The sequence below is a fragment of the Vombatus ursinus genome, unplaced genomic scaffold (genome assembly GCF_900497805.2).
Source record: "Vombatus ursinus unplaced genomic scaffold, bare-nosed wombat genome assembly UNPS02014831.1, whole genome shotgun sequence".
Classification (NCBI taxonomy): domain Eukaryota; kingdom Metazoa; phylum Chordata; class Mammalia; order Diprotodontia; family Vombatidae; genus Vombatus; species Vombatus ursinus.
In genome coordinates, this window is record NW_020954609.1 from 391,505 (window position 1) to 409,419 (window position 17,915).

Here is a 17,915-nt window from a genome sequence, read left to right on the forward strand (position 1 = left end):
AGCCTCCGGAGCAGGCCTGAACTCCTTTGTGTACTAGAGAAGAGGCAAGGCCGACCAGGTACTGGGCCTGGACCCGAGCCCACCCCTCTGCAGGAGGCACTTCATCATCGGCAACAGAGGCAACAGAAGGTAGGGGAATCCAGGCTGATCTGAGGCTAGGTCTAGGGAGTGGACATTCAGCTCAGAGTGGTACATGGATCTCGGTACTTAAAGAGAGCAGAAATATCCCAATTGGATCTGTACTAATGTGGAATCTCGGGCAAGTCACTGCCTTTTTGAGGGCCCATTTTCTCTTCTGTGAAATGATGCTGTGAGTGAGGGCCCACCCTCTCCCTCCTAACATCTTATATTGTGAAGGGTTACATGGAAAAGCTTGGCCTTCTCCCTCTCTCTTTGCCAAGAAGCAACAGGAAGAAACAAGGAGGAAGAGCCAAGATGAGCAGCTGGAGTTCCTGAGGATCCGAGAGCGCCTACGCCACCAGCCACCTCCCCAGCCCCCAAGCCCCTGACACTACCTGTAGCATCCTCCTCTGCCCAGCCCCTCACCCTCCTCAGGTCTTGGGGATGGCTGCATCTCCCTAGCCCGCTTCCCCCAAGAAAAAACGCAACGGTTTTGAAAAATAAACAAATCCTTTATTTCACGAAGTGTATGAGAACAAAGTCAAGGAAAGGATGGTTGGCAGTTTTGTTGAAAGTCTCACTTCTCCACCAGGTCTGAGATATCCAAGAGGAGGAAGGGTCAGTCGTCCTGCCCTCGTATGGAGGGCAGGGATGCAGGGGGAGCAATGGCATTGCTGGGGTGGGAGAAGGTCTACAAAGGTATCAGGTGAGATGGAGACTAAATAAGGTGCCAAAGAGCAATGCCCTCAAGAACACTATGGTATTTGGATACCACTCCCCCTGACCTCAGGAGTGAGTTCCAAGGGGAAGTCTAGCCTGGGAGCTGTAGCACAGCTTGCTTCGAGGAAAGGATTCCTAGAAGACACCCCCGATCTGTCTGCCCAAATGTGATTGGGGGCAGGGGACATATCTGTGCTGGGCCAGGGCAACTCCTTTTCCAGAAACCAACATTTAAACAAATATGAACACTCTTTTCCAATCAATCCAACAAAAGGCTTAAAATGCAGCCAAACAACAAGGCACTATGGGTACGACCTGGAGAAACCAAATGGGCCATAGTGGCACTCTCAACAGGGCCTACAGCAAACAAGAACAGGAAGATATCCCTGTGCCCCCCAATCACCCCAGAAGGGAGGCTAGAAAGTAAGGGTGAGAGGCAGAGAAGGTCAAAATGGGACCAGGACTCCACCTGTTCCCAGGGCCCAGAAGGGGCCTTCAGGGGTGGAGACGGAAGGGGTTGTCATCATCTACCTGCATGAAATAGTACAAAAAGGCCAGAAAGAGAGCAAAACCAATGAAGAGAAGGAACTGGACCCAAAGGGGCACCATTCTACCACTCTTTCTGAGCTCAGCCCCAGGGCCTTGGTCAGGTCTAATAGCCTGGCGGGCTTCCACCTCCGAAGGGAAGGAGTACCATTGGAAGTTTGGGGAAGCTGAGGAAACTGGGGTGGAGGAAGAAAAGGAAGAAGAAATCACTGGGCTGGAAGAGAAGGCCGAGTCAGGGCTTGCACCAGCACTGGATCGGTAGTGAGAAACACTCTGGTAGGCATTGCTGTCTCGGTGGAAGTAGGCTGAGTCACTATCAAGAGGGGGAGGGGATGTATCAGAAAGACTCAGCCTTCACCTTAGCCCGCCCCCACACCTCCAATGCATGGCCTCCTCTCCATGAGCACTGCCCCCAGTCCAAGGCCCCAGCTGTCTCAGAAGCAGTTTCCTCAGCAACAGCCTCCCCCAATGGCCATGGTTCCCCAGTGCTGAGGTCCCATTCCTTGGCCTCTAGTACTCCATTCCCCTCTGAACACATACAGCACCCCTTAGCCCACAGCGTCTTTTCCCTTGAAATGCCCTCTCCCCTGGCTTGGTCTGGCCAAATACTTCCTGGTCTTCAAGAGCCAGATCACAAGCCCCCTCCTCCAGGGAGCCTCCCCCACCCCTATCCCCTGCTGGAAGTGAGTTTGCTTTCCTCTGAACCCAAATGCTTTGCCTGTACCTCCCTCATGCCCCTCCTCTCATTCACTGTTGGGCCTATGTCCCAGGACTGGCTGTTTTCACCTCTGCCAAGAAGCTGTGCACCCTTTTGGTGTTTGTTCCAGGAACATCTGCTGAATGAACAATGGGCAGCCCCACCCCCATTTCTCAATCTTGCTAGTGCCAATGGTGAGACATGGGATCGAAGCCACTACAGAGTGAGTGGCAGGGTGAAAGGATGGCAGGGCACTGTCCCCTTCACTTACCTGTCTATGTTCTCCTCCTGGGCTAAGGGGTAGAGAATATTCTCTCTTATCTGTAACGAGGCAGAGAAACAAGGCAGGGTCAGTCTCCCTGGCACCAGGGCCATCATTGTACCTGCTGATGAGAATTCTGACTTGCCACCCACCCATCATGCCCTGCTATGGAGAGGATCAGCTGCCTCCTGGGTCAGACCTATCAGGTAACCAGCCACTTGCTGGCCTGTTGCTTGTGGGGGTGGAGGAACTGGTGCCCTGCCCCCCACAGACTCATTCTCTCTCTCCATGGGCCCCCCGCCAATAGGACAGTGCTAACTGCTCTGCAGCTGTCCTATCTTCTGCTCAAATAAGGAGGCAGATGGCATTTCTCTGCTGAGTTTTCCTCCAAGCCCCTGCCTCCTAAGAACAAAAGTATATAGGGTCCCCCCTGCCCCGTACCCCAAGCCTTGACTGGGCAGACAGGAAGCAAATAAGGTAACAGAGGCAGGGACCAGCACTCAGCACTGATCTACCAAAAGCAGGGGATGAATGGGGAAGGGCCAACCCCCTGACCCCTATCAGTCGTCTCCTTGGCCCTGTACTCAATGACCTTGGCATCAGGTATGGCACACCCCTACCTGATTCCAGGGCCAGCTATCCTGGTGTAGGCTAGAGTCTTAAGTCTCAGACTCCTTCCCTAGCCAGGCTGGGAGTCAGCTAATGGAAGGACTTAGCCAACTTGTTCTCTTTTCACAGCCCTCTGTTGAGGCCAGAGTCTCAGAATAAGGAAAACCTAGGTTCAGGAGTCCTGCCTGGGGGGGGGGGGGGGGGGGGTGCTCAGCAAATCCTAGATTAACTTAGGGTGATCTTCTTATTCCCCAAATCAGCTCTCTGCCCTGCCTTGGGCCCCTGGGAGAACTGGAGATGAGCGGTTCAAAATACCCAGAGGCAGAGAGGTAGACAGCAAAGAATGCTGGAAGGGTGTTTAAATCCAAGCTCTGTTGCTTATCATGCAACCTGGAGAGTCCCTTAATCTCTCAAGGCCTCATATTCCTCTTCTGTAAAATGAGCAAGTTGGACTACATCATGTTCTATCTCTAAAGTGCTTCTGCCTCTAAATCTATAATTCCCCCAAACAGGGGGTTCTGCTCTTCTATGTGGTTGGTTGGCTGAGAAATCTTGAGGTAGGTCTTTCGACCAAGAGCTGAGGTGAGGAAGAGGACTGAAGGGGCCCCTGGTCAAGCAGGCAGCACCTCTTGAAACTAGCCCCCCCCACTCCAAACCTTGTTTCATGCCTACATGCTACCCAGGGAAAGGGATCAGTGGCAATTAGAGTTAGGCCCTGTCTTAAGGGCCCTCTGGAGAATTCTAGCTAAAAAAAGAGTATGTATGCATGATATCACGTGGCAAACTTGAACATGCTTCAGAAACATCAGCTCCTCCTTGTCATCATCGTTCCTGTTATTATTAGAGAGGGGGCAGGGGGCAGTGCATTGGGGTCAAATTCTAGAAATGGATTCCTGCTGCGGCACTGACTTTGAAAACCACAAATTCACATTGCCTATGGTATAGTGGATTTTCATTCATTCTCTTCAACGGTTCCCAGCGACAGTTTCATTGAGTTCAGAGTACAATTAGGAGTTTTGCTGGCCGTCCACGGGCCTGGGCTGGATACCTCTGGTGTCATGGACAGCAAGCCAGCCTCAGAACAAGGAAAAGCTGGCTTCAAGTCCTACTGCCTCTGACACATGGGGCCTAGAGGGCTCTAGGCAACTTGCTAAAGCTATGATGCTGGTGTGCAGTAGCACAGGGGGCTTCCTCATCTAAGAATTTGCTCCAATACCAATGGCATCACAGTCGAGCCCCTCATCATTTAATAGCGGGTGTGGGAGGCTGATTGGTTAGCTGACTTTGGCACCTGAGATGGTGGGGACTGGGGCAGGGGCTGGCACTTACCCGCTGGCGCATGTGGTAGGTAGGAGCCTTGACACTGTCACTGCTGTAGCTTGTGGAGGGCTGGGGCTCCTGGAAGTTGGTCCTGGCCTTGGCTACTGGGATGGCTGCAGTATCAGCCTCCCCATAAGTCTTGGTAGTTGAGTAACTCTCTTCATAGTAATTGTCATAGTCAACTGGAAGGGTCACAGAGGAAGGAAGAGAGAGAGAGCCAGAGACCAAGGCTATGGTAGAAGCAGCTAGGTGGGGCAATACCCACCTGGGCACTGGAGGCAGGAAGACCTGAGATCAAATCTGGCCTCAAACACTCACTAGCTCTGACCCTGGGCAAGTCACTTCACTACCGCCTGCCTTACTTTCTATTCTGTTAAGTGGGGATAATAATAGCACCTATACTCCCAGGGTTGCTGTGAGGACCAAAGAATAATATTTGTAAAGTGCTGAGCACAGTGCCTGGCACATAGTAAGCACTATATAAACGTTGGAGGCCAAGGGCTCCAGGCCTGGGCTTAGAATAGCCATACAAGCTGCCAAGGTCAGGCCCCAAGTGAGTTGCCTCCAACTGTGAAATAATTAGTCATCCTTGCCTCCCAGACTACCTGTTGGGGCTAATCCATAAATGAGATCATGAATGAATGGGCAAGCAATTTGACTGGGAGGAAAGGATGTCCATATGAACAATAAGGATTACAAAAGCCAACCCAGCCCAGATGGACAGGTACACTACTACAGGGATCAGCCAAAATCATAGGTCTCCTCCCTCACCTTTATCAAAGAGAGCCCCTGGGGCCTTTCTTGGGAGCAGGTCTAGCCCAAAAGTACTGGCTTCCAGCTGCAGAGAACGTCAGGGAGTCGGAGATCAACCATGCCCTTTGCCTCCAAGCAGCCCCATTCTGCTCCTGAACCCCACCCCACAAGTACACTTCAAGCAGATGGGGAAGGGCAACAGCAAGCCAGGCCAGGCCCTACCACTCCCTAGGGTGAGCCTTAACCCTCCTTGGATACAGGAACCATACTCACCTTCTTCCATGTCTTCATCTTCATCCTGTCTGGAACCATAAGCTTCACCCTCAAAATCCTCTGTGGCACAACAGAAAGATACTTGGTGAGAGAGGTCACCTTTCTTTGCTGCACTCCCCAACAACTGGAGGACCAGTTCATTTCTGCTTTAGCAGAACTGGACCCCACCCTTCCTCCTCACCTGGATAGTGGTAAGAGCTGACAGTCCCAGGGGAAAGCTTGGTTCTCTGACTTTCATATTCATAGATTTTCTTTTCATACAGTTTTCGGGTTGAACCTGGATTCATGGTTAGACAGGTGAATGTTCCCACAGGTCCCAGAAGCAGCCCGCAAGCTTTGAGGGGTTCTTCCTACAAGCACTAGTTAGTTAGCTCAGCCTTTGAATGGCCTTCGGAGCTCAGGGGGCCTGGGTGGGGATGGTGGGGAGGTATGCCCACAGGCCCTGCCTCTCTATGTGGGAGGAGAATCACAGGACTCCCACCAATCCCCCAGGAGATCACAAGCTCTGACTATGTATGTGTCGACCACCACCCAATCCCGTTAGGCTTCAAAGGCTAAGGATCAGGGGGTTGGGTTCTTAGGCATGGTCACCACTAGAAAGGGCCTAGCGAGCCCTCATTTTACATAGAGGGGAAGAGGGAGAGTTAATGGAGATTGGGGGGAGGGGGCAGGGTGGACTGTACCAGGCCAGCGGCCTGGCTTCAATGCCTGCCTCACCTACTCAGTGCCCTACCACGCCCCCTAGGCTCAAGGAGGGATGGAGATGTTTCCCCCTCCCTCTCCCTGTTCCCTCCCCGATCTCCTCCCCTCCTCTTCCCTGCGCCCTCTTCCTCTGCCCTCCCCCCCCTCGCCGATCCCCCCCTTCTCCACACTCACCCACTATGGGCCCGTGCGGGATCTTGTAGAGCTTGAGCATGCGGACGAGCTCCTGGTCGGAGAGGCGGCGGTAGTCCTCCATTGGGGACACCTAAAGGGGAGGCCCGACGGGACGGGAGCGAGTGAGCTGCAGCACTTCGAGGAGCCTCGGGGCAGCCCGGCCGCACGGCCCGCCCAGGCAAGAGAGGCCAGGGGCCGAGGCGCTTACCAGTCAGTACGGAGATCGGCGATTGCACCTCGGCGAGCGAGCGAAACGGCGACGGCGGGCGACGGCGGGCGACGGCGGGCGACGGCAACCGCGACGGGAAATGACCGCCGAGGCGTGGTCTGGGCGTGGCCCGGCAGCCGAGGGGGCGGGGCAAGGCTGGCTGGGGGCGACTGGGCCCAAGCCCAGGGGCGGCAGAGGGCGGAGCCGGCGGGTGGGAGGGCGGGGCTTGGAGGCTTGAAGGGGTGAGTCTGGGCTGGGCGGGGGCGACAGGGCCTAAACTCAGGGGCGGTGGAGGGCGGGGCCGGCAGCCGAGGAGGCGGGACCGGCAGCCGAGGAGGCGGGGCCGGCAGCCGAGGAGGCGGGGCCGGCAGCCGAGGAGGCGGGGCCGGCAGCCGAGGAGGCGGGGCCACGCCCCTAGGCGCTGTAGGCCCAAGAGAAAAGGGCCGCTAAATGTGCCTAGGGATCTCAGTGGTAGCTTAGTGCCTTAGAAAACCACATGTTTAACCGAAGAAAAAAAAAAGAAAGAAAGAAAACCACATGTTTGCGTGGCCTCTGTTTTCTCAAATTTTTACTTATTGTGTGAGGCACTGCCCAATGACATTTTGGACACCCTCTAGTGTGGGCCCCCTGGGTTTGACACCTGGGACAGGGCAGCCAAGCCTTGATTTCCTCGTTTCCAGTGAAAACCATGAGGCCTTTTATGTATTTTTACCCCTCAGAACTTAATAAGCATCCAAAAAAAGGATAAACCTCACCAAAATACATAGCAAAATAAATAATGCTGAAAGAACCAGGGTTCTCCAGCAGATTCTTTAGGGGCCCCTGAGGCCTCCTTCAAGTCTCAACCATGTGACTACCTCCCACTGTCCCCTGGAAGGCAACTGCCTGGGCCTGTGGAACTGACAGCCACTCAGCCCCTACCCCGTTGGTCATACTTGACCACATGCCCTTGCAAGACAGAGCCCTGTGCCCCCACCTCTGGCCTTCTAGGAGCAGAAGCAGAGGGGCTTCAAGTTGGGGGGTCGTTTAGCTCATTCCTCTGTTTGCTGACTCATCTTCAGCCCATGTAACTGGAGAGCTTGCCAGTTCTGTCACGAACATCTACACAACAACACAGAGACTCTGGGCAGAAGTCTAGTAGGGTAGCCATCAAGGTTGTTGTGTTATGGTTTGTCCTTCTTTCTCAAAGAGAACCATGATATCAGGGAAATGATGATATGACCTGCATTGAATTGGATTTGAGTGACAACGAAACGAATGTGCTAAATAGCCCCAGCCCCATGAAGCTCCCTGCCATTTCTATACAAACAAGGCCAGTGAAAGGGACACAGTAGCTTGAACATGCAAAATGGCCCAGAATCCCAAGAACCCCCTGCCATTTCTATATAAAGCCAGTGGCCAAAAAAGGAAAAAGTTCATTTGCCAGGAGCACGTGAGCCCAAGACTAGATTGTGCGGTACTTTTTCTCATCCTCTACTCTGGGCAGCCCATGAAACAGGAAAATACAATGGGGCCCTCCAGCCTGCTGAACTACTTTGGCTTCTGCTGCTGCAATTAAAGACACTAAACAAGAATTTGTTTTCCTCTTCATTTTCCACCACCAGCTTTGCTTAGTTTCCACTTCACAAAAATCAAGATACCCTACAAGATACCCTTGGTGGCCCCCAACCCCATTATTAGCTTCTTTTTGTGTATTGTGCTTCCCCTATTAGGTTGTGGACTCCTTGAGGGCAGAGGCCTTTTTCTTTTTTTAAATTTCTTTTTATTAATTTATTTTGATTTATCAACAATCACTTCCATATGCTTTTGAGTTTAAAATTTTTCTCCCCCTTCCTCCCCACCACCCTCCCCAAGACAGCACGCAATCTGATATAGGCTATATATATACATTTTATTAAACATTTTCAGATTAGTGATGTTGTAAGTAAAAATTAGAACCAATAGGAAGAACCACCAGAAAGAGGAAACAAAACTCAACAGAAGAGGAAAAAAAATAGCAAATAGTATGCTTTGATCTGCATTCAAATTCCATAGTTCTTTCTTTGGGTATGGATAGCATTTTCCATCACGAGGTCTTTGGAGATGTCTTAATCCTTGTATTGCTCAGAAGGGTTAAGTTTATCAATATTAGTCATCGCACAATATGGCTGTTATTGTGTACAACGTTCTCTTGGTTCTGCTCACTTCACTCAGCATCAGACCATACAAGTCTTTCCAGGTTTTTCTGAAGTCAGCCTGTTCATCATTTCTTATAGAACAATAGTATTCCATTACATTCATATACCACAACTTGCTCAGCCATTCCCCAATTGATGGGCGTCTTCTCAATTTCCAATTCTTTGCCACCACAAAAAGAGCTGCTATGAATATTTTTGTACATATGGGTCCTTTTCCCATTTGTATGATCTCTTTGGGATATAGCCCTAGAACTGCTATTGCTGGGTCAAAGGGTATGCACATTTTTATAGTCCTTTGGGCACAGTTCCAAACTGCTCTCCAAAATGGTTGGATCATTTCACAACTCCACCAACAATGCATTAATGTTCCAATTTTCCCACATCTTCTCCAACATTTATCATTTTCCTGTTTTGTCATGTTGACCAATCTGATAAGTGTGATGTGGTACCTCAGAGTTGTTTTGATTTGCATTTCTCTAATTAATAGTGATTTAGAGCATTTTTTTCATATGACTATAGATGGCTTTAATTTCTTCATCTGAGAACTGTCTGTTCATATCCTTTGACCATTTATCAATTGGGGAATGACTTGCATTCTTATAAATTTTACTTAATTCTCTATATATTTTAGAAATGAGGCCCTTATCAGAAAGATTAGTTGTAAAAATTCTTTCCCAATTTTCCACCTTCCTTCTAATATTAGTTGCATTGGCTTTGTTTGTGCAAAAACTTTTCAATTTAAAGTAATCAAAGCTATCCATTTTGATTTTTGTAACGTTCTCTATCTCCTGTTTAGTCATGAATTCTTTTGTTCTCCGTAGATCTGATAGGTAAACTATTCCTTGTTCTCCCAGTTTGCTTATAGGATCAGCCTTTATATCTAAATCATGAACCCATTTTGACTTTATTTCGGTATATGGTGTAAGATTTTGGTCTATGCCTAGTTTCTGCCATACTCTTTTCCAGTTTTCCCAGCAGTTTTTTTCAAAGAGTGGGTTCTTATCCAAGAAGCTGGGGTCTTTGGGTTTATCAAATAATAGATTACTATAGTCATTGACTGCTGTGTCTTGCATATTTAACCTATTCCACTGATCCACCACTCTATTTCTTAGCCAGTACCAAGCAGTTTTGATGATTGCTGCTTTATAATACAATTTAAGATCTGGAATGGCTAGGCCACCTTCCCCTGCATTTCTTTTCATTAGTTCCCTTGATATTCTGGACCTTTTGTTCTTCCAAATGAATCTTGTTATTATTTTTTCTAACTATAAAATAATTTTTTGGTAGTTTGATTGGTATGGCACTGAATAAGTAAATTAGCTTAGGTAGAATTGTCATTTTTATTGTATTAGCTCGGCCTTCCCATGAGCGACGGATGTTTTTCCAATTATTTAGATCTGACTTTATTTGTGTGAAAGGTGTTTTGTAATTGTGTTCATATAGTTCCTGGGTTTGTTTCAGGAGGTACACTCCTAAATATTTTATAATGTCTACAGTAAGTTTAAATGGAATTTCTCTTTCTATCTCTTGCTGTTGGGCTTTCTTGGTAATATATAGAAATGCTGATGATTTGTGTGGGTTTATTTTATAGCCTACAACTTTGCTAAAGTTGTTTATTATTTCAGGTAGTTTTTTACTTGATTCTCTAGGATTCTCTAAGTATATCATCATGTCATCTGCACAGAGTGATAGCTTTGTTTCTTTATGGCCTATTCTAATACCTTCAATTTCTTTTTCTTCTCTTATTGCTAAAGCTGACGTTTCCAGTACGATATTGAACAGCAGTAGTGATAATGGACATCCTTGTTTCACCCTTAATCTTACTGGAAATGCTTCTAGCTTGTCCCCATTACATATAATACTTACTGAAGATTTTAGGTAAATGCTATTTATTATTTTAAGGAAGATTCCATTTATACCTATGCTCTCTAGTCTTTTTAATAGGAATAGGTGTTGTATTTTGTCAAAAACTTTTTCTGCATCTGTTAAGATGATCATGTGTTTTCTGTTAGTTTTGGTGTTGATATGATCAATATGCTGATAGTTTTCCTAATATTGAACTAGCCCCGCCTTCTGGGTAGAAATCCTACCTGGTCATAGTGTATTATATTTCTGATAAGTTGCTGTAATCTATTTGCTAATATTTTGTTTAAAATTTTTGCATCTATATTCATTAGAGAAATTGGTCTATAATTTTCTTTCTCTGTTTTGACTCTTTCTGGTTTAGGTATCAGCGCCATATTTTTATCATAAAAAGAATTTGGTAAGACTCCTTCTTCACCTATTTTCCCAAATAGTCTATATAGTATTGGAATTAATTGTTCTTTAAATGTTTGATAGAATTTGCTTGTAAATCCATCTGGCCCTGGAGATTTTTTCCTAGGAAGTTCATCAATGGCTTGTTCAATTTCTTTTTCTGAGATAGGGTTATTTAAGTATTTTACTTCCTCTTCTGTTAATCTGGGCAATTTATATTTTTGTAAATATGTATCCATTTCACTAAGATTGTCAAATTCATTGGCATACAGTTGGGCAAAATAGTTCCTAATTATTGTTTTAATTTCCTCTTCCTTGGTGGTAGATTCACCTTTTTCATTCTTTTTTTTTTTTTTTTTGCTTTTTGGTGAGGCAATCGGGGTTAAGTGACTTGCCCAGGGTCACATAGCTAGTACATGTCAAGTGTCTGAGGCCGGATTTGAACTCAGGTCCTCTTGACTCCAAGGCTGGAGCTCTATCCACTGCACCACCTAGCTGCCCCAACCTTTTTCATTCTTGATACTAGGCATTTGGTTTTCTTCATTCTTTTTTTTAATTAAATTAATCAAAGGTTTATCTATTTTGTTGGTTTTTTCATAAAACCAGCTCTTAGTTTTATTTATTAGTTCAACAGTTTTCTTAATTTCAATTTTCTTAATTTTTCCTTTGGTTTTCAATATTTCTAATTTGGTGTTTAATTGAGGATTTTTAGTTTGTTCTTTTTCTAGTTTTTTTAATTGTATGCCCAATTCATTGATCTCCTCTTTTTCTATTTTATTTATGTAAGCATTTAGAGATATAAAACTTCCCCTAAAAACTGCTTTCGCTGCATCCCATAAGTTTTGGTATGTTGTCTCATTGTTGTCATTCTTTTCAATGAAATTATTGATTGTTTCTATAATTTGTTGTTTGACCCAATCATTTTTTAGGATTGGATTATTTAGTTTCCAATTATTTTTTAGTCTATCTTTCCATGACCCTTTATTACATATAATTTTTATTGCATCATGATCTGAAAAGAATGCATTTACTCTTTCTGCCTTTCTGCATTGGATTGTGAGGTTTTTATGCCCTAGTACATGGTCAATTTTTGTGTATGTGCCATGTACCACCGAGAAAAAAAGTATATTCCTTTCTATCCCCATTCAGTTTTCTCCAGAGGTCTATCATACCTAACTTTTCTAATGTTCTATTCACCTCCTTAACGTCTTTCTTATTTATTTTGTGGTTAGATTTATCTAGTTCAGAGAGGGGGAGGTTGAGGTCCCCCACTAGTATAGTTTTGCTGTCTATTTCTTCCTGTAACTCCCTGAACTTCTCCTCTAAGAATCTGGATGCTATACCATTTGGTGCATATATACTTAGTAATGATATTATTTCATTGTCTATTGTTCCTTTTAGCAGGATGTAGTTTCCTTCCTTATCTCTTTTGATAAGATCTATTTTTGCTTTTGCTTTGTCTGAGATCAGGATTGCTACCCCTGCTTTTTTTTTTTTTACTTCAGATGAAGCATAATATATTCTGCTCCAACCTTTTACCTTTACCCTGTATGTGTCACTCTTTTTCAAATGTGTTTCCTGTAAACAACATATTGTAGGATTGTGGTTTTTAATCCATTCTGCTATCCACTTCTGTTTTATGGGAGAGTTCATCCCATTCACATTCACAGTTGTGATTACTTATACTGACCGCACGCCGACCTTCTGCCAGCCGTACGCCGGTACCCACTTCTCTTATAAGAAGCACACTACCAGAGTCTTACTCACACCCAAGTCTTCGGTACTCAGCCGGATCAACACACAGAGACGAGCCATCGGGAGGCGCCAACACCAGAGCTTTATTCAGAGGCCAACACAGAAAGCCATCATAGCAAGCCCGAGCAGCAAGGCCAGAGCAACAGGACAGGAGCCAGGAGAGAGTGCGTGTGATCTGACCACGCTTGTTCCTAAGTACCTACTTAGCCCCTCCTCCCCAGCCCGCTTACTAGCCAATGATTGTAGGGTCAGATACCGGAAGGGGCTGTCTGAGTTTAGCACACCAAGGGGGAGGGAGTGACGTAGGAGGCTAGGACCGGATATAGGAAGGAGGGGTCTGGGATTAGCGCATAGACAGAGTACGTGACTTAAGAAGTCAGACTCAGACACTGGGAGGAGGGGTCTGGGTCAGTGCTGTACAAAGGGACCCAGGAAGTCAGGAAGGTCACAAGAGGCGTCTGGGGATGACGTTGCATATAGGGAGGGGACTAAGCAAAGGGAACTCAGTCCTCTGCCGTCCCACTCCCACGTGGCACCGCCCCTTGCCTTAGGAGCTCAAGTTCCGGCTACTTCCTTGCACCCAGCTTATCTCACAAAGCACCGCCCATTGCCTCAGGGCTTCTCCGATCCAGCCCATCCCAGTACACACGACTCTGCCTACCACAGCCCCTGCCTCGACTTCCAAAATACCCAGATCTTACCCTACCCTTGCCACAGCGCTCAACCTGGTAGCTGCCAACATCAGACAGTCCCTCACAATTACTATCTGTGTCTTTTTCTCCATCCTTCCCCCACCCTATTTATGCTTTACTTTCTCCTTTCTCCTTTCCCTCCCTCACTAGTGTTTTGCTTTTGACCACCGCCTCCTTCAGTCCCTCCTCCCTTCTATTAGCCCTTTCCCTTTTCTTCCCTTTTACCCTTACTGCTTCTTCCCTCCCTTCTATCCCCCCTCCCTTTTCTTTCCCCTTTTCCCTCCTACTGTCTGTAGGGCAAGTTAGATTTCTATACCTAACTGATTATATTATTCCCTTCTTGAGCCAAATCTGATGAGGGTAAGGTTCAAACAATGCTCATCTCCCTCCCTTCTTTCCCTCTGCTGTAATAGGTTTTTGTGTTTTTTCCTGTAATGTAATTTACCCTTGTCTGCCTCCTCCTTTCTCAGTAAATTTTCTTAGATCAGTCCAATCCACTTACTTGGATCCATTTAACCCACTTGATTAAAATTTTTTTTATCATTACATCAAAGTCAACTTATATCCCCCCCTTTTATGTATACTCCTTTAACATGGTGTAATAACAATAAAGTTCTCAAGAGTTGCAAGTGTCATCTTCCCTTGTAGGGATGTGAACAGTTTGCCCTTATTAACAACATATTATGTCTTTCTGTCCCATTTACCTTTTTATGTCTCTCTTGAGTCTTGTACTTGAAGATCAAATTTTCTGTTGAGCTCTGGTCTTTTTATCAGGAAGGTTTGGAAGTCCCCTATTTCATTGAACATCCATCTCCTCCCCTGAAAGATCGTGCTGATTTTCACTGGGTAGTTGATCCTTGGTTGTAATCCAAGCTCCTTTGCCTTACAGAATATCATGTTCCACGCCCTACGGTCTTTTAATGTAGTAGCTGCAAGGTCCTGTGTAATCCTGACTGTGGTCCCATGATATTTAAATTGTTTCTTTCTGGCTGCTTGCAGTATTTTCTCTTTGACCTGGTAATTTGGGAATTTGGCTACCATATTCCTTGGCGTTTTCAATTTGGGATCTCTTTCAGGAGGTGATCAGTGGATTCTTTCTATGGCTATTTTACCTTTTGGATCTAGGACTTCAGGGCAGTTTCCAGGCTGTTTTTTTTATCGTGATTTTCAGGTAAACCAATAATTTTTAAATTGTCTCTCCTGGATCGATTTTCCAGGTCAGTTGTTTTACCAATGAGGTATTTTACGTTTTCATCTATTTTTTCATTTTTTTGTTTCTATTTGACTGATTCTTGCTCTCTCATAGAGTCATTAGCTTCCATTTGGCCAATTCCAATGTTTAACAATTTGTTCCCTTCTATTAGATTTTGTACCTCCTTCCCCAATTGACCAATTGTATTTTTAAGGGATTTGTTTTCTTCAGTGTACTTTTTTTCCAGTTGGCCAATTGTATTTTTTAGGGACTTGTTTTCTTCAGTGTACTTTTTTCCAGTTGGCCAATTGTATTTTTTTAAGGACTTTTCTATCTCTCTCATTTGACTTTTAAAATCCTTCTTGAGCTCTTCTAAGAAGGCTTTTTGGGCTTCAGACCAGTTCATATTCCCTTTTGAGGTTGCAGATGTGGGTTTGTTGACAATGTTGTCCTCTTCAGAATTTCTGCCTTGATCTTCACTCTTCTCATAATATGAATCTATGGTACATTTCTTTTTACTCGTGGTGTTTCTTTATTCCCTGGCCTTTAAAGAGATTGAATTCTCCTGCTGGGGAGCAGAGGGCACTGACCCAAGCTTCTTGTGTTGGGATCCTAGGTGTTGGTCCTGGCTTTGTGTGCTGGGTCCTCTGATGTTGGCAATTGGAAGGTGTAGGTTTCCGGCAGCTTACCTGGTGTTGGGCTGGAATCAGCAAGGCTGGAACTTTCGGACAACTCTAGGTTGCCTGCTTTTCCTTTCCTTTAGCTTTCTTCAGCTCTTTTCAGATGGATGTTGCAGGGTGTTTATCTGCCTGGCACCCTTTGTAGTGCTGCTTCCCTTATTTTTGCCGAGGCACTGGGACATCCATTTGCCATAGAATGCCGAGGCACCAGGATCTCCTCCTGGTGTGCTAAAGTGGGGCTTTCTGCTAGTTGGCTGGGACGCATAGGGCAAGAGGGGCCTTTCCCGTTAATCCCTCAAGCTACCTGGGCTACTGCACTGTTGCTCCCCATCTTTCTTCTGGTTCTGCTGTTCCAGGGTTTTTCCTGGGGTGATATTTTCTGGGCTTTCAGAGGTTGATAGGGGAGCCATATTGGCTCCCGGAAGCAGAACTCTTTGTCTTTCTTTTTCTCATCTGTATACCTGGCACATAGGAGGCACTTAATAAATTTTTATTGACTATTTCTTAAGAGTTTGGGATACATGACCAACAAGATGGCAGACTAGACATTTTCACAGAACCTCTCCAAAATGGGAATTATGAGTGAGAGCTAAAGCAATTTCAGTTCTCTCCAGGGTACACGACATCAAAAATCCAAACAAGGTAAAAACTAAATGAATGAACAGAAAAAGCCAATATTCCCTACCCTCACTCAGCATCCCTTCCCCTACCATTCACTAAGCTCCATTCATTTGCAACAGAACCAAACTCCATACCCACCCCCACCCACAGTACAGTAAAGATCCAAACTCCAAACAGCAGAAATTTGCCCAGGCTGTAATAGGGAATGGGCAAGAGGGAGAAGAAGAGGTAAGAAATGTGTGGCACTCCACTGAGCCTGAGAAAAAGAGCCTAGCATACGACTATGGCCAGTTCTATCCCCACAAAAGTAATTTGGAGCCTAGAGACCTAGGCTAGTAAACCAGGAATTGCCCAGCAAAGGAGCCTGAGACAGTTTAACATCCAGCACCTATGGAAACCTCCATCAAAGCGGGGGGAGTCAGAAAGTAAGTGATAAAGGAAGCTATTTTTAAAAACACTAAAATTACCATAGGAAGAAGCAAATAAATCAACAGGAAAAAACATTAACAGCAAGACCATATGGCCTCTAGATCTAGGAAAAGAGTTGAGGCATCTACAATTAAACCATTGTTGTGGAGTCGCTTCAGTCATGTCTTACTCTTTGTGACCCTCCTTTAGGGTTTTCTTGGCAAAGATACTGGAGTGGTTTGCCATTTCCTTCTCCAGCTCATTTTATTTATTTATTTATTTTTAAATAATCATAGGATTAGTCTTTTTTTTATTTAATTTAATTTTTTTAAGGCAATTGGGGTTAAGTGACTTGCCCAGGGTCACACAGCTAGTAAGTGTCAAGTGTCTGAGGCTGATTTGAACGCAGATCCTCCTGACTCCAGGGCCCAGGCTCTATCCACTGCGCCACCTACCGGATAGATCTTTAAAAAGCACAGTGATCACAAGCCCCACCCCACCTTGCACATAGAAACCCAGCAGCACAAGGCTCAAGGGAGTTGTGGCACCAACAGAGCTGACCATAGCCTTGAGTCCAAGGCTGTCCCTGCTTGCCTTTTTTTTTCTTTTGAGAGGCAATCAGGGTTAAGTGTCTTGCCCGGGGTCACACAGCTAGGAATTGTCAAGTGTCTGAGGCCAGATTTGAACTCAGGTCCTCCTGACTTCAGGCCTGGTGCTCTATCCACTGTTCCGCCTAGCTGCCCCTCTCCAGCTCATTTTACAAATGAGGAACTGAGGCAAACAGGGTGAAGTGATTTTCCCAAGGTCACACAACTGGTAAGTGTCTGAGGCCAGATTTGAACTTAGGAAGATGAGTCTTTCTGACTCCAGATCTGGCACTCTATCCACTATGCCACCTAGCTGCCCCCTATAACTAAATACTGTAAAACAAAGGAAAATGAATCAACACCAGATGAGTCAGAGAACTCTGTGGATTTTAAAGAGAGCATGGAACTATAGCATATTGTTTCTGAATGGTTTAAAAGAGAAGAAAATCAATATTTATTAAGCACCTACTATGTACCAGGCATTATGTCAAGTGCTGAAGATACTAAAACAGGCAAAAAACAGTTCCTGCCCTCAAGGAGCCTGCAATCTAATGGGAGATACAACATGTGTGCAAAGTCAGCCCAAATGACTCCACGTTTAAACCTTGCTTAAATTTTGGGTACATGTACAACCAGCTGATGGCAATCCAGAAATATCTTTGGGCATGTGCATTTATATGTGGGGGGGGGGGGGGGAAGGCTGAAGTAGCACAAAACTCCTCCCTTCATGAGATGAGTATGAATAAGCATACTTTTGTCCTTATGTGGTAGTTCTTTACTCCTGTCTATAAAAGCAGGACACTGGCACCCAACTACTTGCTGCCTTGGTACACTAATAAAATCCGTTTGCCTTTCTTTTCCTGAATTTGCCTTATTGACCAGAGTGAAACTGAAACAAGATTTCTTTTAACACATGGAAACAAATATATACAAAGCAAATTATATGCAGGATCAATAGGAAATAATTTTAAAAGGAAAGGCACTGGAATTAAGAGGGATCGGGGAAGGCTTCCTGGAGAAGGTATGAATTTGTTGTTGTTCTTTGTGGAGTGAGGTCTTGACTTGCATGTGAATTGGATTTAAATGAGGCAGAGTTGCAGTTGTCAGCCTCTCTCACTCTCTCTCTCTCTCTCTCTCTCTCTCTCTCTCTCTCTCTCTCTCTC

At 45.8% G+C, this 17,915-nt stretch overlaps 1 protein-coding gene and 1 pseudogene across 2 annotated transcripts; both read right to left on the minus strand.

Moving 5' to 3' along the window:
* Nucleotides 1-611: 611 nt before the first annotated feature.
* Nucleotides 612-6,457, minus strand: EMD (emerin). 2 transcript variants are annotated; one of them, XM_027838914.1, is made up of 7 exons: nucleotides 6,385-6,457; nucleotides 6,177-6,267; nucleotides 5,482-5,577; nucleotides 5,301-5,360; nucleotides 4,284-4,456; nucleotides 2,355-2,404; nucleotides 612-1,699 (listed from the first exon to the last, which is right to left on the minus strand). In XM_027838914.1, the coding sequence occupies exons 2-7, from the start codon at nucleotides 6,256-6,258 to the stop codon at nucleotides 1,336-1,338; spliced, it is 825 nt and encodes a 274-aa protein (XP_027694715.1). In that variant the 5' UTR covers nucleotides 6,259-6,267; nucleotides 6,385-6,457; the 3' UTR covers nucleotides 612-1,335. The 2 variants fall into 2 exon arrangements, with proteins under 2 accessions (XP_027694715.1, XP_027694716.1); XM_027838915.1 differs by lacking the exon at nucleotides 6,385-6,457 and having other exon boundaries at nucleotides 6,177-6,351.
* The window catches only part of LOC114025516, a 30,719-nt pseudogene continuing 19,184 nt past the window's right edge, over nucleotides 6,381-17,915 (minus strand).

Excerpts from the sequence above, each read along its gene's own strand:
- EMD (XM_027838914.1), bottom strand. The coding sequence starts at position 6,258 with ATGGAGGACTACCGCCGCCTCTCCGACCAGGAGCTCGTCCGCATGCTC. Across the intron at positions 2,405-4,283 it reads CCTACCACATGCGCCAGCGG|ATAAGAGAGAATATTCTCTA; the intron begins GTAAGTGCCAGC and ends GCCTCGTTACAG. Across the intron at positions 1,700-2,354 it reads CAGGAGGAGAACATAGACAG|TGACTCAGCCTACTTCCACC; the intron begins GTAAGTGAAGGG and ends CCCTCTTGATAG.